This window comes from Emys orbicularis, chromosome 1 (genome assembly GCF_028017835.1).
Source record: "Emys orbicularis isolate rEmyOrb1 chromosome 1, rEmyOrb1.hap1, whole genome shotgun sequence".
Classification (NCBI taxonomy): Eukaryota; Metazoa; Chordata; order Testudines; family Emydidae; genus Emys; species Emys orbicularis.
Genome location: NC_088683.1, coordinates 216,189,877 through 216,214,406, shown reverse-complemented (window position 1 = coordinate 216,214,406; position 24,530 = coordinate 216,189,877). Strand labels below are relative to the sequence as shown.

General features: G+C 43.1%; 1 protein-coding gene across 1 annotated transcript in view; it reads right to left on the bottom strand.

Annotated features, from left to right (window-relative positions):
- CFAP47 (cilia and flagella associated protein 47) overlaps nt 1-24,530 on the bottom strand; it is a 704,026-nt gene that overhangs the window by 602,362 nt on the left and 77,134 nt on the right. Inside the window, exons 19-22 of the mRNA XM_065423211.1 lie at nt 22,314-22,391; nt 21,607-21,751; nt 13,413-13,507; nt 3,284-3,452 (exon numbers count right to left, since the gene is read on the bottom strand). Coding sequence (XP_065279283.1) covers nt 3,284-3,452; nt 13,413-13,507; nt 21,607-21,751; nt 22,314-22,391 — 487 coding nt within the window. The remainder of the gene's footprint in view (nt 1-3,283; nt 3,453-13,412; nt 13,508-21,606; nt 21,752-22,313; nt 22,392-24,530) is intronic.

Genomic DNA, 24,530 nt, shown 5'->3' with positions numbered 1-24,530 from the left:
TCCTTCTTATCTTTTTCCTGAAGAAGAGGTTCAAATTTTGGCAGAGACCCCCACAAGTTAAAATCATATCTGCTCAGGAGGGCTTGGTGATTTGCCTCCCTGAGCTGAAAGCTCGCCAATGAATAAACCTTTCTGCCGAAGGTATCCAATCTCCTGGCGTCTTTATCCTTGGGAGTGGGCGCGGGTTGGCCATTCCTCTCTCGGTCGTTTACCAACTCCACCACCAGAGAGTTCGGGGCTGGGTGAGAGTACAAATATTCATGCCCCTTGCGGGCACAAAGTATTTTCTCTCCGCCTTTTTAGAAATAGGCGCCAATGACGCTGGGGTTTGCCAAAGCAAAGTCGAGATATTGGCCACCCCTTGGTGGAGAGGTAGGGCCACCCGGCCCGGTGCTGAGGAGGACAAGACGTTGAACAAGGTGTCCAACGACTCCTCCATCTCCTCAGCCTGGAGCTGGAGGTTCGAGGCAACCCGCCTAAGGAGCTCCTGGTGAACTTTAAAGTCCTCCTGCGAGGCGGGTGGTGGCACCGTAATAGAGTCTTCCGGTGCTGGTGACGGGACCGGATCTGCCTCCAAGGCATCAGGCGGTGCCGGTGGTTCGACCCCCAAGTCCGAGCCTGGATACGGTGCCGCTGCTTTGGTGCCAGTTGACTTCTCCCAGTGCCGAGGCGGGGACGTCGAATGCACCTGCGATGCACCGGCCGCCGAACGAGGTCTCGCTGGTGCTGGCAGTTAGGGCCAAGGTGCCAATTGACACCACTGCCCCTGCCAGGGTGCCCCTTGCCAGTGCCCCGCTTGGGGACCTAGCGGAGCCGCTTGATCCTGCAGGACGGCACGGTTCGGGGATGGGCGGCTGGGTGCCGAAGCCGAAGTCGCTGAAGAGCGCACGGTGCCATACGAGCGAGGGGAGCATTCACGGCCATGTCGGTGCCTGCTTCGAGACTTAGATCTTGATGAGGAAGACTTGTACCCGTCAGAGGTACTGCTTCCGGAGTCCCCATGGCAACCATGGCTACGACGCCTCGGTGCCGGTGACGGCCGATGGGTGCTTCGCGAACGATGTCTGTTGGAGCGAACACTCGAATGTGAGCATCGGTCCCGATGGCGTCGAGACCTATAGCTCCGGTAGGAAGAGGAGCGTCGACGCCTCTTGTCTCGGTGCCTGCGACCCCTGCGGGTAGTGGAGGACGCTCGGGACTCCCTCTCAGGTGAGTCGGTCAATGGGGTGGGCGTCCGACGCGGGCTACGAGATGGCCCCGCAGAACAGGTAGGCACCTCATCCTCGGAGCGGGGGCTATGCCGAACTGGGGAGGGTCGATGATCTCCCAGCAGCGGCTTCCCTCTGGAGCGAGGGCCCATCTCAGGCGGCACGCTCGGCACTGGAAGGGCAAGGAAGTCACACGCTACCTGCGCTGCCTCCGGCGTCGACGGTATCCGCACTGCAGGTGAGGCACATGCGGACGGGACCGGACTACTCCGCTCAGCACGAGTCGGAGGTCTGGGTCCCGAGGGGGATCGTGGGCTGCCCAACTTGGGTGTGGCCTCACCCCTGTCCTTTTCTCGGCACCGCTGAGTCTTCCCCTTGCTTCTTAGCGGAGGAGCGGTGCTGACTAGTTGATGGGGTGTCGCTGTGCACCGACGACGTGCCCGGCGCCGGATCAGATCGGCGTGCTGGTGCTGGGGCCAATGCCGACTCCATTATTAAGGCCCCGAGACGGATAGCTCGTTCGCATTTCGTTCGTGGCTTGAACGACCTGCAGTTTTTACACCGCTCACTTACGTGAGTCTCGCCCAGACAGCGAAGACCCTGAGTGTGAGGATCGCTGCTGGGCATAGAACTGCGACAGGAGTCGCACGACTTGAAGCCTGGGGCACAGGGCATGCCCCGAGCCAGGCAACTAACTAGAATTCAGACTACTGAGAAGAGTTGTACTACTAAGAGGTGCCAGTTTGCTGCTAGCAGCAACATACCTGGGAATCTGGGCACTCACCTGCCTTTTAAGGGCCAGAAGAGAAAAAATTCCTTATTCTTCCTTACAGAAGTATATGAACAGAAAACCCAGCAGTTCTCTCCAGGCTGGATTACAATCACTGCTTCAGAGCCATGTTTTAATTTTACTAATTTTTACAGCGCCCCAGAGAAAAGATACGGAGTGAAAGATGTGCTATTTCTCCACACTGCCTGCCAACTACTCCAAGTGTGGTGGGGCTAGTACCAACTTTGGTACTATAAGTCAGTAAGAAGAAAACAAATTGGGTTGTGGGTTAACTAAATAAATAAATAAATAAATAAAGGAAGACAGACTTCTAACTGGCAGAAGTATATTTTCCCCCAGTGCTCAGATACTGAATATACCAACAATAAACAAAGCAACAAGGTGCCATTTAATATAGACAAGGGCAAACTACTACACTTATGGGGGGGGAGAGAAATTCACAACTACAAGATGGAGACGAACTGGCAAAGTGGTATTATTGCTGAAAAGGACCTGGGAGTTACAGTGGATCACAAACTGAATATGAGTCAACAATCTGATGCAGTTGCAAAAAAGGCTAATATCATTCTGGGGTGTAGTAACAGGAGTGTTGTATGTAAGACCCTGGAGGTAATTGTCCTGCTCTACTCAGCACTGGTGAGGCCTCAGCTGGAATACTGTGTCCAGTTCTGGGTGCCACACTTCCGGAAAAATATAGACAAATTGGAGAGAATACAGAGGAGAGCAATAAAAATGATAAAAATCCTGATAACAGTCTTCAGCTATGTTAAGCGCTCTTATGAAGAAGACTGTAATATCAGGAAAAACTTTGTAACTATAAGGATAGTTAAGCACTAGAATAAGCTTCCAAGGGCGGTTGTGGAATCCCCATCATTGGAGGTTCTTAAGAACAGGCTGGACAGACACCTGTCAGGGATGGTCTAGGTTTACTTGGTCCTGCGTCGGCATGTGGGACTGTACTTGACCTCTCAAGGTCCCTTCCAGCCCTATATTTCTATGATTCTCAGATACTTAATTTTTAGAAATGATAGCATTATAATTCCAGTTTCAAAGACATCCAAAAATACACATTTAAAATTGAGTGAATAGATGCAAAGATACATTTTCTAATTATTTGATATTATAATAAATGCTAAATTAGACTAGTAAGTTCTACCCTCAGATCTTTAGCATCTAATTTTTCCTTTGCTAAAGCTAGCAATAAACCCCTGAAAGGGCAATACAGAGCACACCACATACGCGCGCGCGCACATGCACACACACTTAATATTCCTAGTTTACGTACCAGTTGCTTGAACTGTACATAATGGAGCAGTCATAGACAGAATTTGAGGACGAGGAACAATTATGTGCTTTCCTGACCCAGAAGGTGTCGTAGCTGTAGTGCTTTGCTGAGAAGATGGAACCTCACTGAAATTAACGTTCACTGGAAGACTGAAGTCATATGCTGCCACCTAAAGGACAAAAATATAGTTGTGGTCATTTTCTCAAGGAGGGAAACAGCAAGTTTATGTAGTACTATAGTACTGATATCACTATTTTAGCAGAATTATTAAAACAATTTTTGAGGAAATTAACTTGATTGCCTGATCATGGACCAGAGAAGTTAATGGGAGCTTCGTCTATTGCCACATGGTGTCAGCCATCTTAAGTACCTAAAAGCCAAACCTTTTTTCCCCCAAAGGAAGAATATAATGGGACAAAAATTATCGGAACTGTATATGGCTTAGCTCAGCTCTGCATGAGGCTTTTGGCACATCCTTATTTAAAAAGGTGCTTTGTTCCTTTTAAAATATGATTGCAGACAAAAACTGAGTTGGATTTCAGGCTACAATCAATAGCATAGAGCAAGGGGGATTGTGGGGAATTGAGTTTAAGAAAACCCTCCTCAACTGCCCAAGAGAAAAGGCAGGCTTTAGCAATCAAGTGGAGAGCCTTGGTGACTGTAAAGCCCTATGAGAAGTTGGAATAGCATGAAATCCATGTAGCAGAACCTTTTTCCTTGTCTGATCATCATTCTAGCAAGCCTTTGCCACAAAGCACTAACATTGTTGCTTTTAACCAGAGTAAAACAAAGAGTCCTATGGCACCTTAAAGACTAACAGATGTATTGGAGCATAAGCTTTTTGCATAAGAACATAAGAACGGCCGTACCGGGTCAGACCAAAGGTCCATCTAGCCCAGTATCCTGTCTACCGACAGTGGCCAATGCCAGGTGCCCCAGAGGGAGTGGACCAACAGGCAATGATCAAGTGATCTCTCTCCTGCCATCCATCTCCATCCTCTGACAAACAGAGGCTAGGGACACCATTCCTTACCCATCCTGGCTAATAGCCATTAATGGACTTAACCACCATGAATTTATCCAGTTCTCTTTTAAACGCTATTATAGTCCTAGCCTTCACAACCTCAGGTAAGGAGTTCCACAAGTTGACTGTGCGCTGCGTGAAGAACTTCCTTGTATTTGTTTTAAACCTGCTGACTATTAATTTCATTTGGTGACCCCTAGTTCTTGTATTATGGGAATAAGTAAATAACTTTTCCTTATCCACTTTCTCCACATCACTCATGATTTTATATACCTCTATCATATCCCCCCTTAGTTTCCTCTTTTCCAAGCTGAAGAGTCCTAGCCTCTTTAATCTCTCCTCATATGGGACCTGTTCCAAACCCCTAATCATTTTAGTTGCCCTTTTCTGAACCTTTTCTAGTGCCAGTATAACTTTTTTTAGATGAGAAGGCCACATCTGTACGCAGTATTCGAGATGTGGGCGTACCATCCATTTATATAAGGGCAATAATATATTCTCAGTCTTATTCTCTATCCCCTTTTTAATGATCCCTAACATCCTGTTTGCTTTTTTGACCGCCTCTGCACACTGCGCGGACATCTTCAGAGAACTATCCACGATGACTCCAAGATCTTTTTCCTGACTTGTTGTAGCTAAATTAGCCCCCATCTTATTGTATGTATAGTTGGGGTTATTTTTTCCAATGTGCATTACTTTACATTTATCCACATTAAATTTCATTTGCCATTTTGTTGCCCAATCACTTAGTTTTGTGAGATCTTTTTGAAGTTCATCACAGTCTGCTTTGGTCTTAACTATTTTGAGCAGTTTAGTATCATCTGCAAACTTTGCCACCTCACTGTTTACCCCTTTCTCCAGATCATTTATAAATAAGTTGAATAGGATTGGTCCGAGGACTGACCCTTGGGGAACACCACTAGTTACCCCTCTCCATTCTGAGAATTTACCATTAATTCCTACCCTTTGTTCCTGGTCTTTTAACCAGTTCTCAATCCATGAAAGGACCTTCCCTTTTATCCCTTGACAACTTAATTTACGTAAGAGCCTTTGGGGAGGGACCTTGTCAAAGGCTTTCTGGAAATCTAAGTATACTATGTCCACTGGATCCCCCTTGTCCACATGTTTGTTGACCCCTTCAAAGAACTCTAATAGATTAGTAAGACACGATTTCCCTTTACAGAAACCATGTTGACTATTGCTCAACAGTTTATGTTTTTCTATGTGTCTGACCATTTTATTCTTAACTATTGTTTCGACTAATTTGCCCGGTACCGACGTTAGACTTACCGGTCTGTAATTGCCGGGATCACCTCTAGAGCCCTTTTTAAATATTGGCGTTACATTAGCTAACTTAGCGTTACATTAGCATGCGTCTGACGAACTGGGCATTCGCCCACGAAAGCTTATGCTCCAATACATCTGTTAGTCTTTAAGTTGCCACAGGACTCTTTGTTGCTTTTTACAGATCCAGACTAACATGGCTACCCCTCTGATACTTACTCTGGTTAGGGTACCTAATCATGAAAGCACAGATATAATTACATCATTTTTGTAAAATGTTTAGGGTGATATTTAACAAGTAGGCCAAAAAGCAAATCATCTTCAAATGACTGTGTTTTGACTCTCACACTATCATATGTACTAAGTTCAGCAAATGGTTATGTGATTTGTTGAGACAAATGCTTGTTTTTGTTTTGTTTTTTGCTTTGTTTGTTGGTTAGGGGCTGTTTATTAGTTAAATGCATTCAAGGTTTTTAAAAACTGCATAAAATCTTGCTTAATTTTTATCCACATAGTAAAAGAACTGAAATGCGGGATAAATGGATTCTGCATTACTGTGACCCTGCTTGTAACCTTAGTCAACTCAACTAGAAAAAGACTAGTGAATTATTCACAGCTTTTTGTTTGAAAGTGTGATATTTCTAGTATCTAGTTTCTGAGGAGCAATGTGACTATTAAACTACAAGGTGTGTTCAATATATTCAGAAGTCATTGCTGTAAGAAATTATGGCTACCACAAGAGCAGGAAAGGTTTAGTGCGGTTATGGCAGAAGCAGACAAATATGGAAGGATGCATCTCCAATGGAAAGGAAGGTTTCTGGCAACTGGGAGGCAAGTTGGGTGGGAGCAGACATCCACAAATGACCATGAGGTCAGGGGAACAGATATTCAAGTAGAGAGGTAGGGGAAGGAACTGGCAGCTGGGAAGCAGGTCAAAGTTGGTTCTAACCCAGAGAGGTAGTTGGAAGGAGAGAGCAGATTAGAGCTCTTTGAGAGTGGGAGAGTTGCAGAAGAGGCAGATGGGGCAAAAAGGGGAGGAGAAAAAACAGTGGGGGGGGGAGAATGGGGGAATGCTGGGGGTGTGAGAGAGAGAGATAATAGGGTGATAAAGAAGGAGAGAACAGAGCCAAGAATGAATATATTCATCTTGAATGTTTAAAGGGTCAATAAGGATCTGAAGCCTGAAAAAATTCAGTTTGGAAAGAGATGCTGGATTTGGATCCCTTTTCTTCTTCATAGAAGTATACTTTTTTTATTAGTATTTTACTTTAAATGAGTTAAATTAAAGAAAAGCTAAAGCATGCTAGGGGGTACATACACTTCCAGATGCTGCCTTCAGTTCTGCCATACTGGGCAACACACAGAGTTTTCAAAATTGTCTCCATTTAACATTAGTCAGTGCTATTGCTGCCAGCTATCAGCTACTGCATTAACTGCCAGCCTGCAACCACCAGAGGGTTGTATATTTTAAGCATATTCTAGCATGCCTTGCCTTGTAATGAGTGAACTGCCCCCTGCCAGGTAGACAATAATATACTCACTGCAAAATAGCTGCTCTGATGGTATAGCACAATTACACAGAATGACTGAGAGGGTGGGGGGAGAAATAAAATGAAGATAAAATGAAAAAGAATACATTAAAATAAAAACTCAGCTCATGAAAGCAGCACCTGGTAATTGTTTATAAACTTAAGTTTCCCTTGGGCTAGTTTCCCTATAAAATCACTAAAAATTATACACTCACTATGTTCACCGTTCTATGATTTTGATTCTGCAACACCCCTATTAATTCCAGTCTTGAGCATCATTTTTGCAAACATTGGGCTCTATAGTTTAAAAGGTGACAAGGCTGGAAGCACTTTTAAACATACATAATTTGTGAACCTCCAGTTGCATCTACTACTGGTATTTCTGATCTTCACTCAACACCTGATTTTGTAAATCTTTACTTATTAGAGCTGATCAAGAATTTTCCATGTAAGTGGGTTTTCAACAGAAAATTGGGCTTTTCAACTAAATAAAAACTTTTGCAAAAAGTGTCTGCTGTCCATGGGAAACTTTGGTTTTTCTTTGACGAACCAGACACTGAAAACCTTCCAGTCAAAAACTTTTGGTTTTTTTTAATTTTCCATTAAAAAAAACCCAAACTATTTCCTAACCAGCACTATTTTTTTATGCAAGTAGCCTGTATCCATGAATACCCCCAATGAATTCAAGGATTACTTGTGTGAATAAAGGGCTTGGGAGTTGTGTTTCTGTGTGCCATGTACAGCGCAGAGCACACTGTCAGCACTTAAATGATAAACAATAGATGCATCCATGTTTCTGAAATGTCATACTTTTGACATGAGATGTGACAATCCAATGGAGGAGACTATAACCTTTAACTCTCATATATTTAATAAGGGTTTAATAATCTAAAAATGAAACAACAAAAGGTTTAATTACATATTATAAGATTTTCTTCCAACAGCTAGACCATTATTAAAGCAGAATGAAAACTGCTATAGACTCTTCAGTTAAGTACTCCTATTGCTAATATCACAAATTATATCACTTGCTGGCAATAGTTGTAATAAAGCGATAGCACAGTCTGAACAAATGTTAAAAATCACTTTTCAGTAACACTGAACAACAATTCAGGTGACAACTGTAATTGAATATTACAATGAATTAAATACAGTAGCTTTATGTTCAGAGTTCTTTCTGCCACTAGCACAGACCCCTCTGTCCATGTGCACCAAGTTTATCACTGCACTACCTAGCAGTGCCAGTATCAGCACTTCTACCCTTAATCCACCCTAGGATTTGCCACAGGGAAAAAGTTACCACAGCAAGTACTGTGGTACTGGGACTAGAGTGCTGGGTTGCACATTCAATTCCTCCTTTGGGTAGGTTCTTTTTATTCTGATTTTTGATTATTTAATCTTGAAGTACTCTGGGAAGAGATGCTTGGCCTCCTTACCACCCCCACCCCCCATCAGAAAAAGAATGGTCTATCTTCGGTGGCTAAAGAAAGCATGGGGTCAGGAGTCACCTGGGGGTACTCAGAGGTCTTCTGGAGATACATCAACTCATCTAGATATTTGCCTAGTTTAACAGGCTACATAAAAAGCATTATTAGTGAAGTCAGTACAAACTAAAATTTCATACAATTACTTGTTTATACTGCTCTATATACACTATACACTGAAGAAGTGGGTTGTAGCCCACGAAAGCTTATGCTCTAATAAATTTGTTAGTCTCTAAGGTGCCACAAGTACTCCTGTTCTTTTTGCGGATACAGACTAACACGGCTGCTACTCTGAAAACTGAAATGTAAGTGTACTATTTATATTTTAATTGATTTATTTTATAATTGTATGGTAAAAATGAGAAAGGAAGCAATTTTTCAATAATAGTGTGCGATGACACTTCTGTATTTTTATGTCTGATTTTGTAAGCAAGTAGTTTTTAAGTGAGGTAAAACTTCGGGATATGCAAGACAAATCAGACTCCTAAAAGGGGTACAGTAGTCTGGAAAGGTTGAGAGCCACTGTCCTAGAGAGTGCAAACAGGCCCTCATGCTGCAATGCTACCATCACACAAGTTCCATGTCAGAAGCAGGGGAGAGAGCTGCCAGCACAGATTTCTGATGATAGCTGTACCCAAGACAAATGTGTTTCAATTATAGATGCACTTATGTACTTTCAGACTGTTGAGCTGAGTAAAAAACAACATTAAAACTGTAGCCCTAAGTATTTCTATCAAATACTTGACAGGATTTGAGCTAATTCATTTTAAGATAAGTCGGTCTAAATTTAGAACCTGGAGGTGAAATTGTTATCTGTTATCAGGTGTGTGTATTATATTATATTATATAATTGTTTAATAGAAGTCCAAAGACAGTCAAGGGCAGACAAATTAAAAAAAAAATATTTCATTTTACACTAAAAATTTAAGTGAACTAAAATATTAATGGTACAATCACTCTCCCCTGCATCCCAATCCCCACACAGAGCAAAACCTTCAAAAGGAAACCGTTTCCTTCTCAAACAGAAAGAGGGGAATCAGCTGCCTCTTGACCAGAACCATGCAGAGAACACCCCACACCACGACACCAGAACTGGGGAGGCCAGGGAGCCATAGCCCCCTCCCCCCACTTTTTTAACAAAAGAAACAATCACAGAATTCATGTCCCTCGCAGATATATCCCCTGCAGATATTCCCCTGCCCCGCTCAAAATAATAGATTCTGCCGGGAAGACACTGCAGTTACACCTTCCAACTACCATGGGCTGCTACGGTGCCAGAAGAGAGGGCAGCCGGCTCACTGCTGGAGCAGCCAGCCACAGAGAGGGAGGGGACACCTTGGCCTTGCCCTCTCCCCCACTTCTACAAAGGTTCGGCACCCTTGCCCCACACACACACACACTCTGGGGGCATTAGGCCCAAGTGGTACCTCCTTCCCCTTACCCCTGGGAAATCTGCAGAGAAAGGAGCCAGAGGCAGAGACTCCAGCCCACAGAAGTGGAAGCAGCCCAAACAAAGACCTTGGAACCTCTTGACATTCAGAGAACTTTCTACAGTTACTAGTTAATATGTTTTTCCATCCATCCCGGGCTGCCCCTCTCCCCCCGAGCACCAGCGGGCACCCCAGAGACCGCCCTCCAGAACAGCAGCTGTGCCCCCGAAGCCGCCCAGAACACCAAAGATTTAGTCAGGGGTATTTATAGTACAAGTCATGGACAGGTCATGGGGCCGTGAATTTTTGTTTACTGCCCGTGACCTGTCCATGACTTTTACTAAAAATGCCCATGACTAAATCTTAGCCTTAATTATAATAAAATCTAAATTAACAATTATGGGATACTACTTTGTTGCTTCTTATTAATGCTGACAGCTTTTCAAGTAGGAGGAAGAACACATAAAAAAAGTTTTTGATCATTAATGGTGATTTTAAACTGAAAAATGTTTCCAAGAGAATGCAGTTACAAAAGGATGCCCTTGTAAATGAAATGTATATGTCAAGGGATCTTACTGGTAAGATAAAAGAGCATATCTTCAAGCTTGCCAATGCAAAATTAAGAATATACCCCTACACACTGAAAGCTCAGTCAGTCTCTTTTCCCATTTTGTTTTACATAGCCTATACTATTTTATCCTTTCCCAAGTTTCCAGAAATTCAGCTTCACCCCTTCTACAAACAACCAGTTTTAAAAATTGACCCTAAACCTGTGCTCACTTATGCAGGATGCAATTTCATTGATTTGCATCAGGCCAATTTAATAAAAAAAAAAAAAAAAAAAATAGATCAGCAGTTAGAAAATACTGAATGAAATCCTGGCCCCACTGGAGTCAACAGGCGTTTTGCCACTGACTTCAATGCGGCCAGGATTTCACTCATAGGATATGTCTACATTTCAAATAAAAACCCACGGCTGGCCCATGCCAGCTGACTCAGGCTCCCAGGGCTCGGGCTGCAGGGCTATTTAATTGCAGCATAGACTTCAGCTCGAGCTCTTGAACCCACCCATCTCACAGGGTCCTAGATCCTGGACTCCAGCCCAGAAATCTACACCGCAATTAAACAGCCCCACAATCTAAGACCTGAAAACCCGAGTCAGCTGATGCGCCAGCCAAGGATGTCTATCTGCAGTGTAGACATACCCACAGAGTATATAGACATACTGAAGCATGCTAGTCCCTTTGGGACCTTTGTAAAAATAAGTGAACAAAACTTTAAATAGACATACAGAAATGATAATCTCACACTAACTCGATGTAAGATATAGCTCTGAGGCATACCATGTCTGTAATTGAAAAGGTAGTCCTGAGGGGGGTTGACTGATGTTAGACTAAATCTCAGGGGATAAATTGAATGTGACCAATTGCACAAAATAGCAAAAAATCAAATTAGCTTCACCATAGGAGGTTTGGTAACTTCAGAATGGTCCTTGGTAAAAGCAGAGAGATTTTCCAGGATATTGGCATCTTAGGATGTCGACGCTGTAGCCACTGTAGCACCATAGTACAGATGGCTCCTACATGGACAGAAGGGGTTTTTCATCTATGTAGTTAATCCATATAAGCAGGAGGCAGTCGCTAGGTTGATGGAAGAATTCTAAGGAAGGATCTCATTAAGGGTAGACCAGGCCTTATTCACCCCATCAATAGAAAACACACGTTATATGCATAAGGAATCTACCACTGTTTTACTTGTAAAGGCTAGAACAAACTCATTCAGTAGAGAGGGCCAAATTCCATTTTCAATTATGGTTAGTAGGCTAGTTTATAAACACAGATTATATACTACTTCCTCAATCCACAGCAAACATCCACCAAAGTCAATAGGAGGCTTGCACACAGATCCAGAGTTATTGGCCTTTATATTTTGTGGCTATTATATATCATGTGTTCAGCATCTTGTTTTGGCATTCAGTATCAGTATGCTCACCTGTAAGACTAAATACTTCTGCCCTTTGTTTCTCTTCCTTCTCCATCTTCTTTCTTTTCCTTTTCCTTGTCCTGTCACCCCCTCTGTTCTTCCCTGCAGCAAATTCTCAACTCTATGGGCTCTACTTCCACCCCCTCCTTCATTCTATCCACTAACATCATTACTAATTAAATAATAGTGTTGACATTAACATGTCGTCATTGGGCTTTAGAGTCGATACCTCTGTGAGATTAATGGGGGGGGCAAGGGAGTTCACACCCCTGTCCTTGTGTCAGCCTGTCTGGAAATTCAGGATAAGACTATCAGTTTATGTCTGGAAGGTTCTCTGCAACTCTGAGGACTAGAATTTATTTATTTATTTGTTGGGTTTTTTTTAATAAAAGCTTAGATTCTGTACAAACAAGTATGCCACACAGACCATATATGAGAGAGAGAGAGAGAGAGAGAGCGCGCGCGTGCTATATCTCTTTGGGCTAGATATTTAAAATCCATGAGTTACAGCAAGTATAAGACACTATTTCCCAAAGATTGAGAATATGAAGCCTATGTCTAGACAGCAAAGAAAAACCTGTGGCTGGCCTGGGGCTACAGGGCTGTTTCACTGCTGTGTAAACTTCTGGGCTCGGGCTGGAGCCCAAGTTTGGGACCCTCCTACCTCACAGGGTCCTAGAGCCCAGGCTCCAGCCCAAGCACGGAATTCTATGCAGCAATGAAACAGCCCCGCAGCCAGAGCCCTGCAAGCTCAAATCGGCTGGCACAGGCCAGCCTCGGACATCTAGTTGCTGTGTAGAAATGTCCTCCGTTTCTAAAACAGTGTGAACATGGGTTATATTACTTTATCATCCGCACCTCATGGGTCATTTTTCTAATGCAGAACAGGCCCATGAGAGCTACTCAAATCTGCAATTCACTTTCTTCAAACGAGTCCATCAGAGGCCAAATTTCTCCACTTTTAGGGCATGTTGCAAAACTGCATTTTCATAGACATTTAGGGAAGTAAGAGTTGTGATGACAGCAAATTTGTTGGGCAATTTGTTGGAGGAGGCTGATGTTTTGAGACACGTTTCTTCCCCCACCCACTTTGATTGTGCATATTTTAAATTTTTTTTAAAAAGTACTTGGAGCAATAGATTTAAACTTTTCATATAACTATGAAGAACAAAGTAAAAAGTTACAGAGACGTGACTTCAGAATTTATTTTCTTAACAACGACATTATTTTCTCAAAACTATTCCAAGGCCACTATGGTTTAAATATTTGCTGGTTTTAACTACTTAGTACTTTTGTTACACAAAATATGTAGGATGTCTATTTTCTCTCATCTTAGAAAACATATTAAATGCATCCTTTAAAGTTATTGTTATTACTACTGCCTTATAAACTTACTTCTTTTGGTGTGAAGTACAACAAACATTGCAGAGTTGACTTCCCCTCTAACACCACAGAATACAAATACGGCCTCGGAGGATAATAATCAACCACTGTCAAACAAAATACAGAGATAGTTATGTGTTACAATAGTATACTCAAACCTTTGCAAAAGCTACCATACTACAAACCGATTACCAATATAGGGTAGATATAATTTCCTTTGTAATTAGGGCTGTCGATTAATCGCAGTTAACTCACGTGATTAACTCAAAAAAGTTAATCGTGATTAATCGCACTGTTAAACAATAATTGAAATTTATTAAATATTTTGGATGTTTTTCTACATTTTCAAATATATTGATTTCAATTACAACACAGAATACAAAGTGTACAGTGCTCACTTTATATTATTATTACAAATATTTGTACCATAAAAATGATAAAGAAATAGCATGTGAACGTCTGTTCTTTCAGGTGACACTGTAAATAAGAAGCAGGCAGCATTATCTCCTGCAAATGTAACCAAACTTGTTTATCTGAGCGACTGGCTGAACAAGAAGTAGGACTGAGTGGACTTGTAGGCTCTAAAGTTTTACATTGTTTTATTTTTGAATGCAGTTATTTTTTGTGCATAATTCTACATTTATAAGTTCAATTCTCAACATAAAGAGATTGCGCTACAGTACTTGTATTAAGTGAACTGAAAAACACTTATTTTACAGTGAAAATATTTATAATAAAAAGAAATATAAAGTGAGCACTGTGCACTTTGTACGTGGTGTTGTAATTGAAATCAATATATTTGAAAAAGTGAAAAACGTCCTAAAATATTTATATAAATGGTATTCTATTATTGTTTAATCGTGCAATTTGATTAATCGCGCCATTAATTTTTTTTATTGCTTGTCAGCCCTAATTGCACAATTAATTTTTTTAATTGCACGATTAATCACGATTAATTTTTTAATCGTGCAACAGCCCTATTTGTAATGTATTATAGCTGAATTCACTATTTCTTACTTGTAAGATACAGTCTAATCCTAGCTCAAAGGTTTTCCTGTCTACTCTCTAAAACGGTGGTACTGGAATCAATGCATGACATACCCCATGCACATGCCAACTGTTTATGCCTGAATCTCTAGAACTTCCACCATTTAGTTCCTGGATTACAAAAGAAGGAAGCTCCCCAACAAGCCTATTAAAATTTATATTTAAAAAAAAGAAAAGAAAAACATATGAAAAATAAATATCCTACTGCTGTTATGTTATTGGGCTATTACAGCTCATTGGTGTTTCTAAACTCTTTTTTCATTGTCATAACATTAATCAGTTTTTTTTTTTCCCCAGAAGGATTTTGAGGCCAGGACCACACTAAAAAGTTAGGTCAACCCAGCTATGTCACTCAAAGACATGAAAAATCCAACCCCTGAGCAATGCAGTTAAGCCAACCTAACCCCCAGTGTAGACAGCACTAAGTTGACAGAAGAATTCTTCAGTCAACCTAGCTACCGCCTCTCCAGGAGGTGGACTAACTACAGTGACGTGAGAACCCCTCCCATTGCTGTAGCGAGTGTCTACATGGAGGATATTTCTACACTGCAACATAAGCCTTTGCATGAGCCCAGGCTCAAGCCTAACCCCCCTTGCATCTACACTGTAATTGCACTAACCCAGGACTTGGACCCAGGGTCCCAGGACACTGCAGGGCTGGAGGGTCCAAGCTCGATTCAAGCTGGGATCCAGAGTCCAAGACCTATTGCTTTGCAGCGTAGATGCAGCCCCACTTGACGCAGGTCCTGGGAGTCATCCAGAAGTATCCCACAATTTCATGGGACAACTTCCTTAGTCCTCTGTAACCCAATAATCTTCAATCCACTCTACTGAAAATGGAAGACACACCCCTTTGCAAACAGCAGCCCTGCAAATCCGTGTATATCTACATCCATGGACCATTGTTGTAGATCATGGATCGGATGCAGATACAAATTTTGTATCCATGCAGGGCTCTAAATGTAGGATCTCAAAGTCAGGGAAGCAGTTATCTGCCACTCATAGCCTATGAGGCTGCTTCCCTGCCTTCAAGATCCTACATTCCCTCTCCCCGCTATATACAGAGAAAGGGCGGGGGAGAGGGGTGAAAGAGCAAGACAAGCAGCAAAATCCTCCCTGCTTACTTGCTTTGCAGAAGCAGCTGCCTCCCTCTCCAACAGACCTGATAAAGCAATGAACTCAGGAGAGGTTTCCTAAATTGCTTGGCTGCTTAAAACGCAGTGATAGGAACATGGGGAATTTTGCTCCCTGTCCTGATCGATCACCTCCCTTACTCTGTATCCGGAGGGAGAGGAAATGTAGGATCTTGAAAGCGGGGAAGCAGCCTCATAAGTTATGAGCTGCAGACAGCTTCTTTCCCGCCTTTGAGATCCTACTTCCAGAGAAGATGGAAGTCCAAACCTCTCACTATGCCATGCTCGCTGTACCTCGACACAGCCCTGCAATTTGGAACATACAACCTAGAAACCCATTTAAATTCAGCAAGCACACCATCACTTCTTCCTAAGGGAAATGAAATCCACTGGAGAGGGATCTCCATAGTACAGGAGAGATCCAGGGCCAAATTTAGCCCTCACGTTTATGTGTCTTGCCCTATGCATTTGTGAAAGCACAATTTGAGCAAAAGCCAACTGTGACTCAGGAATTACTGAAGTCTGTAGCAACAGACATAAGACCTTTTGAGGTAGTCAGTGGTGAGGCATTCCTTGCATATTTTCAATGTTTGATTAACACAGGTGCCAAATATGGTCAAATGGATGCACATGCACTAATACCACATTCCACAACATTAGCCCAGCATGCTGCACTTGTGGCAGAAGAAAAAAAAAAAATCTCCATGTAGCTGAAAAACATTCTTGGCACAGTGGGTGGAGGGGTTACCCTCGATCTTTGGACAGATGACTACAGAAAGGTTGCCTATTTGGGAATAACTGTTCATTACAGCCACAACAGTTCGGACTGGTGGAGCAGGTGGTTTGCGTGACTCAGCATGACAGTAGGAAATCAAAAACTGCGGAGAACATTCTTTCGGCTGTTATTCAGGCACTCAGAAGCTTTGATATACACAGTATTACCAACCAGATGGTTTTCATTATGGACCAGGGAGTGAACATGGTTGCATCACTCAAGTCCTATGTGCGAATAAGCTGCTCAGCACACGTTATAAATACCACACTTGATCATACTACCAAACTGGGAAACCAAAAAGAGGAAGCAGTAACCTAACTGATCCACGCATGCTGAAATCTCATTACTTACTTCGGGAGATCTGGACTTCAAAACAGACTGAAAAAGTCTCTGAAAGGAGATGTAGAAACATGACGGAACAGCAAACTATTCATGTTTAAGACAATAGAGGAGCAGTGGGACAGAATATATGAAATTTTGACAGAAAAGGGAGATACTCAGCTCATTGATAGCATAGACCACTAGACCTTGAGCATTGTAATAGAGTTCCTGCAGCCCTGCAAGGAAGGGTCAGATGCACTAGAGCAGTCACAGCCCACTCTCCTCTTGGTGCCCATTTGGCACAAAAGGCTGAAAAAGCATCTCCATCCTTCTACCACTGATGTAAACAGTCTAAGTCAACTCAAATCCCAAGCTTCGCAACGTCTCATCAAAAAGATTGAAATCAAGCCTATGCACAGGGTAGCAGTTTTCCTGCACCCACAAATGAAGGAGATGAAAGTTTTCAGTGAAGAGGAGAGACAGGAAGTTTATCACGAAACCAAGAAGCTTGTCTTATTGCAGGAGAAAAATATTCCTGCAGTGAATCTTATGCTTCTTTCGTCAGTTACACAGACTCCATCACCAAAGGAGACACAATGGTCACATACAGAGTTTGAGGATTCAGATAGCGATTGTGGAAGTGATAATGATGAAACTGACAAAGAATGAAGATGTGTGGTCTCCACCACTTCAGCAGTTATACAAGCACAACTTTCCCCTTCTCAATCAAGTTGCACGGTTTGTGCATTCCATCCCTGCATCTAGTGTGTGACGGGTGCCCCCCGGGGTGCCACCTGGAACTCAGGTACAGCTGAGCCCTCTGTCTCACCAATCTGGGTTCCCTCTTGTATTGTGACAAGCTGCAAAGCCCTTCAAGCTTTCACCAACATCCACAGGCAGGGACCACACCCAGATGTGTTCATGAATGCTCCTTCCAGCCACTCATAAATTCACAATAGAGAGGCTATAGCCAAAATACCCACAGCTCCCCAGCCTAGGACCCCTGAACCATCCTGCCCTGGTCAAAAACCTCAGTATGAAATTTATTACCCAGTCCGCCACTTCTACAAAGGAAAGTGGCAGGGCCGGCTCCAGGCACCAGCGGAGGAAGCACGTGCCTGGGGCGGCACATGCTAAGGGGCGGCATTCCATCCATTCTTGGGGTGGCACAGTCCGGGCGGCTTTTTTTTTTTTTTTTTGGCTTGGGGCAGCAAAAATGGTAGAGCCGGCCCTGGAAAGTGGACATGCACTAACACTTGTTTCTGAGCTGAGACTTCTCTCTTTGCACCTCAAACAATGCACAGTGTTTTAGGTAAAATACAAAATAGATTTACTAACTACAGAAAGATAGATTTTAAGTGGTAAGTGATAGCAAACAAACAGATCAAAGTAGATTACCATAAGAAATAAAACAAAACCACAATCTAAGCCTAATGTACTCGTTAGGATTTGAATCACACAGTGTCTCACCCAGTTAGATAGTACAAGCAGGCTAGCTTTTGCATACACAGGCAGGCGTCCTTCTTTCCTGCCTGGGACCAGCACAATTCAGGGCAGGTAGATAGCCTTGCAGTGCTTAATTTGTATTGAACAAGGTTTCAGGGCTCAGCCTTGGCAAGCCCTGGTACAAATTAAGCACTGGCTGGGCAGCCAGAGAGCACCTTTACCGCCCTCCTATGCCCCTCAACCCTGCACTCGCCCCTCATCCCTAACTCTTGGACCCCCCTCCTGTGCCCATATGGGGAAACGGACCTGAAGTCACTGAGCACCTGCTATCGCTGCTCCTCTCCCGCCACACATACACTTAGGGTGGCGCAGAGGGTGACTTGCCAAGCCGAGACGTGCCAGGGCTCAACCCAAGCAAAAATTAAGCTCTGTAGCCTTGCAATAGTATTCCCCTTGCATGCTTCCACAGGGAGAACAGACACTCTGTCCCTTGCATTATCTGGACTATTGAGAGTATCATCAGCTTCAGTTACCTCTTTATCAGCAACTCACACTAGGCGATGCAGATAATCCCATAACCTAGTTTGTTTTTTGGGGGAGGGGGGAAATCTGTGATCAATTAAAAAACGCAAGCAGCCTGCCAGAGGAACTAGTACTCAGGGCCGGCTCCAGGCACCAGCTGACCAAGCACATGCTTGGGGTGGCATCTTAGAAGGGGCGGCCAATGTTGGGGTGGCAGGGGGCGCTCGTGGTGGGGTTTTTTTTCCCCCAGCCGGGCAGCGCGGGGGGTGTTGCGGCAGCTCGGTGCGGCGCGGGTTTCGGCGGCGCTGGGGGGGGGGGCGGGGGTTTGGCCGGCACGGCGCGGCGCTCCGGGGGTTTGGGCAGCGTGTGCAGCGGGGGTTTGGCCGGCCCGGCGAGGCGCTCGGGGGGGGGGGGGAGGCACGGGGGTTTGTCTGGCACGGCACGGCGCTCGGGGGGTGGGTGGTTTGGCCGGCCTGGCGAGGCGCTCGGGGGGTGGGGTTTGGCCAGCGCGGCAGGGGTGGGGGTTTGGCCGGCCCGGCGAGGCACTCGGGGGGAGAGGGGTGTTACAGCAGGGCGGCGCTCTTCTTTTTTTGCCTGGGGCGGCAAAAAAGTTAGAGCTGGCCCTGCTAGTACTCATGGCTTTCTTTTCTCACCGGTAAAACATTGCACCACATGCAGCAAACAGTTTTATTCATTGAGACCCTCAGTGGGGCTTTAAATCAATAGCATATTGCAGACCACAGCAAGAAGTGTTGAGCAGGAAGCCTGGAGACTGACAGTTACAGGACAAGCAGGCAAAGGCTCCCTCCTCAGCCCCTGACATCCCAGCTGTTGGGAGAAGACTGCAAACCCCGAGTGATAAAGGCAGGAATCTGGATGGAAACACACTGCTAATTTCCTCAACACACAGGGGGAAACCAACCTTAAGTCAAAGAGCTGGTGCAAAAACTGGGATTGCTGAGCTCTAAGTGTGATGACTTTATAAATCACAAGCTAAATAGGCAGCAGACTTTTTTATTTTATAGTTCAGTTGTGATTTTGAGCATTATTGGCTGGAGACATTATATTATTTTTAATATAAAAGGTTATTTGTTCTGATGCCTGTTGTATAATAAGATTGATGTTTAAAACAACAACAACAACAGTGTGCACATTTATTAAAGAATATAGCTTTCTTATATAGTACACACACACACACACACACACACACACTCCTCCTGAGAGGCACTGCTGCGGATGCGGTGAGGATGCAGATAAAAGACAGAGTGCACCAATATGGAGGTGATGTGTGGGAGGAGGCTAAGGGCTGGGGAAGAGGGATGGAGTGCAGGGGGTGAAGGTGCCAGGGATGAGGGGCTCAGGGCTGAGGCAAAGGGTTGTGGTGCGTGGGCGGGATGGGGCAGGGGATGAGGGGCTGGGGCAGAGGATAGGGGTGAGGGCACTGAGGTGGGGCCAGGGATGAGGGTGCTCTGGGGCTACAGCGGGATCTCTCGCTCTCTCCCCCTCTCCCGGCTGCAGCGGCTCGGGCCACAGGATAGGCGACCCTCCCCCAGCTGCGGCAGGTCCAGGCCGGGACTGGGTTGGGACTGCATTTGGGCTGCCCCTCCCCCGGCCGGGGCTGTGTTAGAGCCGCCTCCTCCCAGCCGCCGCAGCAGACGGCCAGGGATGCGTTGGGGCTGCCCTGCCCCCAGCCACCGTGGCAGGTCCAGCTGGGGCTGCATTGGGGGCTGCCCCTCCCCCAGCTGCCACCATGGCTGGGCAAGTTCCCTGAGTGCCTGCACGGCGCTAAATAGGCTGCTGCACGGCCACGCAGCTTACAGGGAACTTAGGTCACCATTAACCCATTCTCTTCTGATCACCGATATGCAAGCACACTATCAGAGAGCCTCCTGGGTTTGCAATGGCATTGGTGAGCTGTTCAAACTTCCTGTAACGTGCAGGGCAGGCAGTAAAGTTTTCCCACAGTGCACCACAGTCCTAGAGCTAGAGCGGCCACAATTTGGGGGGGGGCACTAAGGACTCTGGAATATCATTACTTTGACTTGGGTCTGTGCACAAAGCCTTAGGTTTGAGCATGGGGGGGGGGGGAGGGAAGGGGGGAGTCTTAACATAGGATTTAAATGCAACGTAGACATCCAAGACCAGGGTTTCCTAACAGGAGTCAATGCCCCACTAACCCGGGCTTACATTGCAGTGTAGACATACCCTGAAACACTGCAGTGGTACAGCTGTAATGCTACCATGTGGCTGTCTTGAGTGCAAATTCCCCTGCCACTAACAGAAGTTGCTCTGCCCTAACAAGCATAAGCAAAGGCAATACACAACTGCAGGTGTGCCAGCCATCTCATAGCCGAGACAGGTACAACAGACATCCACTAAAAGTAAAACACAGTCTCTTTCATGACAATATTACTGTAGAAATTAGTATTAAAACACAGTTCTGGGATATTGCTAAAGTCTTAAATTTAAGCCAAGTACAAACTCAGATAGTTAATTATTCATTTTGTGAGAAAAAACCTCAACTGGATAGGTACAAGGTTGAAAAGTTAGCATGATGCTAGAAATCCATCTTCACATTAAGAGGGAATCAAGAACAGGACTATAACATAACCTTATTTTATGCTTGTTAAAAAAATAACTTGGCTTATAACTTAGATTTTTGGCACTTCTCTAGCATTATCTCCAATGCATTTGTATCATTTCTGTGGAACACAGTCTTGTATTGTATATAAAAAGAAGTCCAGGCAAGGTAAAACTAATGTCACTTTACAGGAATAGTATCATCTCTTAATTTATATTAAAAGCTAAAAAATAGCAACTACTTTACTCTATGCCTTTAAACTTTCTATACAACAGTGACTCAGTAAGATTTTTATACGAGAAGAACTTTTCAGCTTGGATTTCCTTTACTGCTATCATATTTTTCTATTAATTACAATTCTGAAATAACAAAAGAAAGTACCTGACTGGTCTTTGAAGTTCAGTGTAAAGTCTTTATATTTGGATAAATCAAACTCCACCCTTGCTCGTGCTACTCCTTTGTTCTGAAGCAAAAAGGGAATTCCTTGGGTGGAACCAGCATAAACACCATGGAAGTTAAAGGATTCCTGTTAAGTTTAAGAAAAAACAAACAATGTAAGAGCATTATAAGGTCATATATATACCTGGAGAGTACTTTAAAAATACTGCAGTTCAGAGATCCATAAGTTATCCTACATTAACTGGAAGTCTCAGTTCACCAACTGCCTATCCAGCTCCTTTATTGGCCCTAGGTCTTTTGTGGGTGCCAAAGACCACAGTTTAGGAACCACTGCTATAATCCCATTGATTGCACCACTAGTGAAATTTTTCAAATGGAGTATCATTTTTCAATTAATTAATTTCATTCTATTTCTCCTCTTCTCCTTCCTTCATCATTGTAACCTTTACATACTATGCGTTTAGACAGTTAAATCCCTCAGCTGCCACAGGTATATTTAATTTTTAATCTCTCTTCACATTCTCCTCAGTCCCTTTGCGTGAAATAATTTATAGAAAAATAAACTGAAAAAATGTGAATAACTAAGGAAGGAAAATTCTGACACCTGACTACAAAAGTAATAATTAAGTACAACTACAAATCTTACCTAGAACTAATAATTAGTGTAATAAAAGATACCTTATACTTACTACACTAATGCCTATTTCAGGGGCCTCTACAGATCCACCAATCCTAAATTCCAATACTTTTCCATGGCGGACGGCTACCTAGTTGAAAGAAAAGTAAAATTGTCAACATTGTAATTATTACATTACTTTGCCATCACAACTGTTCCATTATATTATGTACTGTATAGTAAATGACCATTTTAAATAAGACAGCTTTAAATAATAGACAACAGAAAAAGACAGCCATGGAATTCTACTGCATAGGTTCCCATGAAAAGACGTTCTAAAGTTCTAAAGTTATTTTGCTATGAAAATAATATAATGAAGTCTAAAAATGCTGTATTGATTTCTATAATATACACATGCAATGATTCCAGTAGGTTATAGAATCACTGGGTAAAAGTAGCACCTCTGTTGGATACCAAGCAGGATAACGATAGCCACTACTGAAGGAGGGAACCAAATTGAAGAAAAGAGCAGCTCTTTGCAGCCAGGAGAGAGAGCAATACAGGAGGGAGTACACAGTTGTTTTCTATGGCAGTGGGAGCTGAGTGGAGGAAATCTGTCCAGTGTGAGTAGGAACCGGTAGGTAGGTTTCTTGAGACAAGCCACAATGGAAAGAAACAGGTATTACAGCTAGGTCAGGAGAAGTGCTGCAGCTACCTCAGGAAGTAGCAGAAGTGGAAAGGAGTGGGTGGATGTTGGGTTTAGTAGTATGGTGTTAGGGAACAACAGCAAGTGGAGAAAACAGTAGTGAGATCAGAAGGTGTGGCCAGGTCTGGCTACATGACAGCATCCATTAAAAATTATCTGAATTTTTTTCTTGATGCAAGTTGAATCTAGCAAACTTATCAGACTCCTGTACAAATCAAATCCAGATCAGGTATGTGTTGTATCCCTAATCTCAAATCAACCTTTATAATGAAGCACTCTCAGAACTCAGTTTCCTTGCGATGCATACAAACAGGAGACAAATAATCTAAACACTCTTCAGTAGTCTAAGCCCTGTCACTCTAGAGAACATGAGAGTAGACGTAAGAACTGAGCCCAGTGCTCCAGTCTCCCACCACAGAATACAAATCACTTCCACTGTTTTCTGTGTGACTTACTTGTACCCTGTGCTTGGAGAATAGAGCCTTGAAATATAAAGTACTATTTCCAGGCCACAGGTGTAGCCCAAGCAGCTATTTTTTGCACTAAATGAAATGGAGCAAACTAATTTACTGACTGAAAGTTTCTATCCTAAAACATATCCTTTATCAGTCTCTTTATTAAAAAGAGTTTATTCACCTAAACCATTAAAATAAATTATAATCAAACCAAGTGATCACTGTAAGTGGTAGACCTCAATATTGATGCAAAACTGATTATTAATACAATTATCATAGTTTATTCTTATGACGTTGGTTCAATACAAATTTGCCTGGGCCTTTACTGAATTTAGGAAATACGAACAATGTTTTGAAAAAAACACACAATGCTTAGAGAAATAACAGTTTTATGTTTTCAGTTGATTATTTAATTATATGAAATGTTAATGCTATAGAGATTCCTAAGAAAAGTTCATTCAAATAGTGACAGGCTCCCAAAATGTCAAAGGAAGATAACACATTTAGAGGTTTATTGACTCAGTGGTTCATACAGACTTTGAAATGCAACTTTTAGAATGTCTATCTCCATTTTAACTTTCTAGACTATCATGTTGTATGCATTGTTTTTAAGGATGTAGATAAGTATTGGTTATTATGCTTTTCTATAAAATATATAATAGATGCTTTTAAGTGCAAGTTGTAAATGTACTGCAAATGGCAGATCTTATACCTAAGAACCATTGGGTCAAAATGGCCAGAATACCAGCAAGATTGTCTGATCAAAGTCCAAAGCACATCCCTCTAGTATGAGGCAGAATCTGGCACAGAGATTAATTTTATCCCAAGCAACAGATTTTATAAGAATATTTAGGGATACATTGTGTTCTCAAAAGCCAAGAAAGTGGGTCTTTCCCCCTTCCCTTTTCAAAGACAATGCCTACGTTTTAAAACCCTCAGAAAGAATTACAGAAATATTAAAAATATTTTCTTTTAGAGGTAATCTAAAGTCTTCATTCTTCAAATGTAAAGGAGAACATTTATGGTTGAGAAATAATTTGTACAAGGCCTTTTCTACCTTCTGAATTCATGTTGCTGCTTAAAGATGAAAACCCTTTGTTCCTTAAATGCATCAATAAGTTTCTTTTGT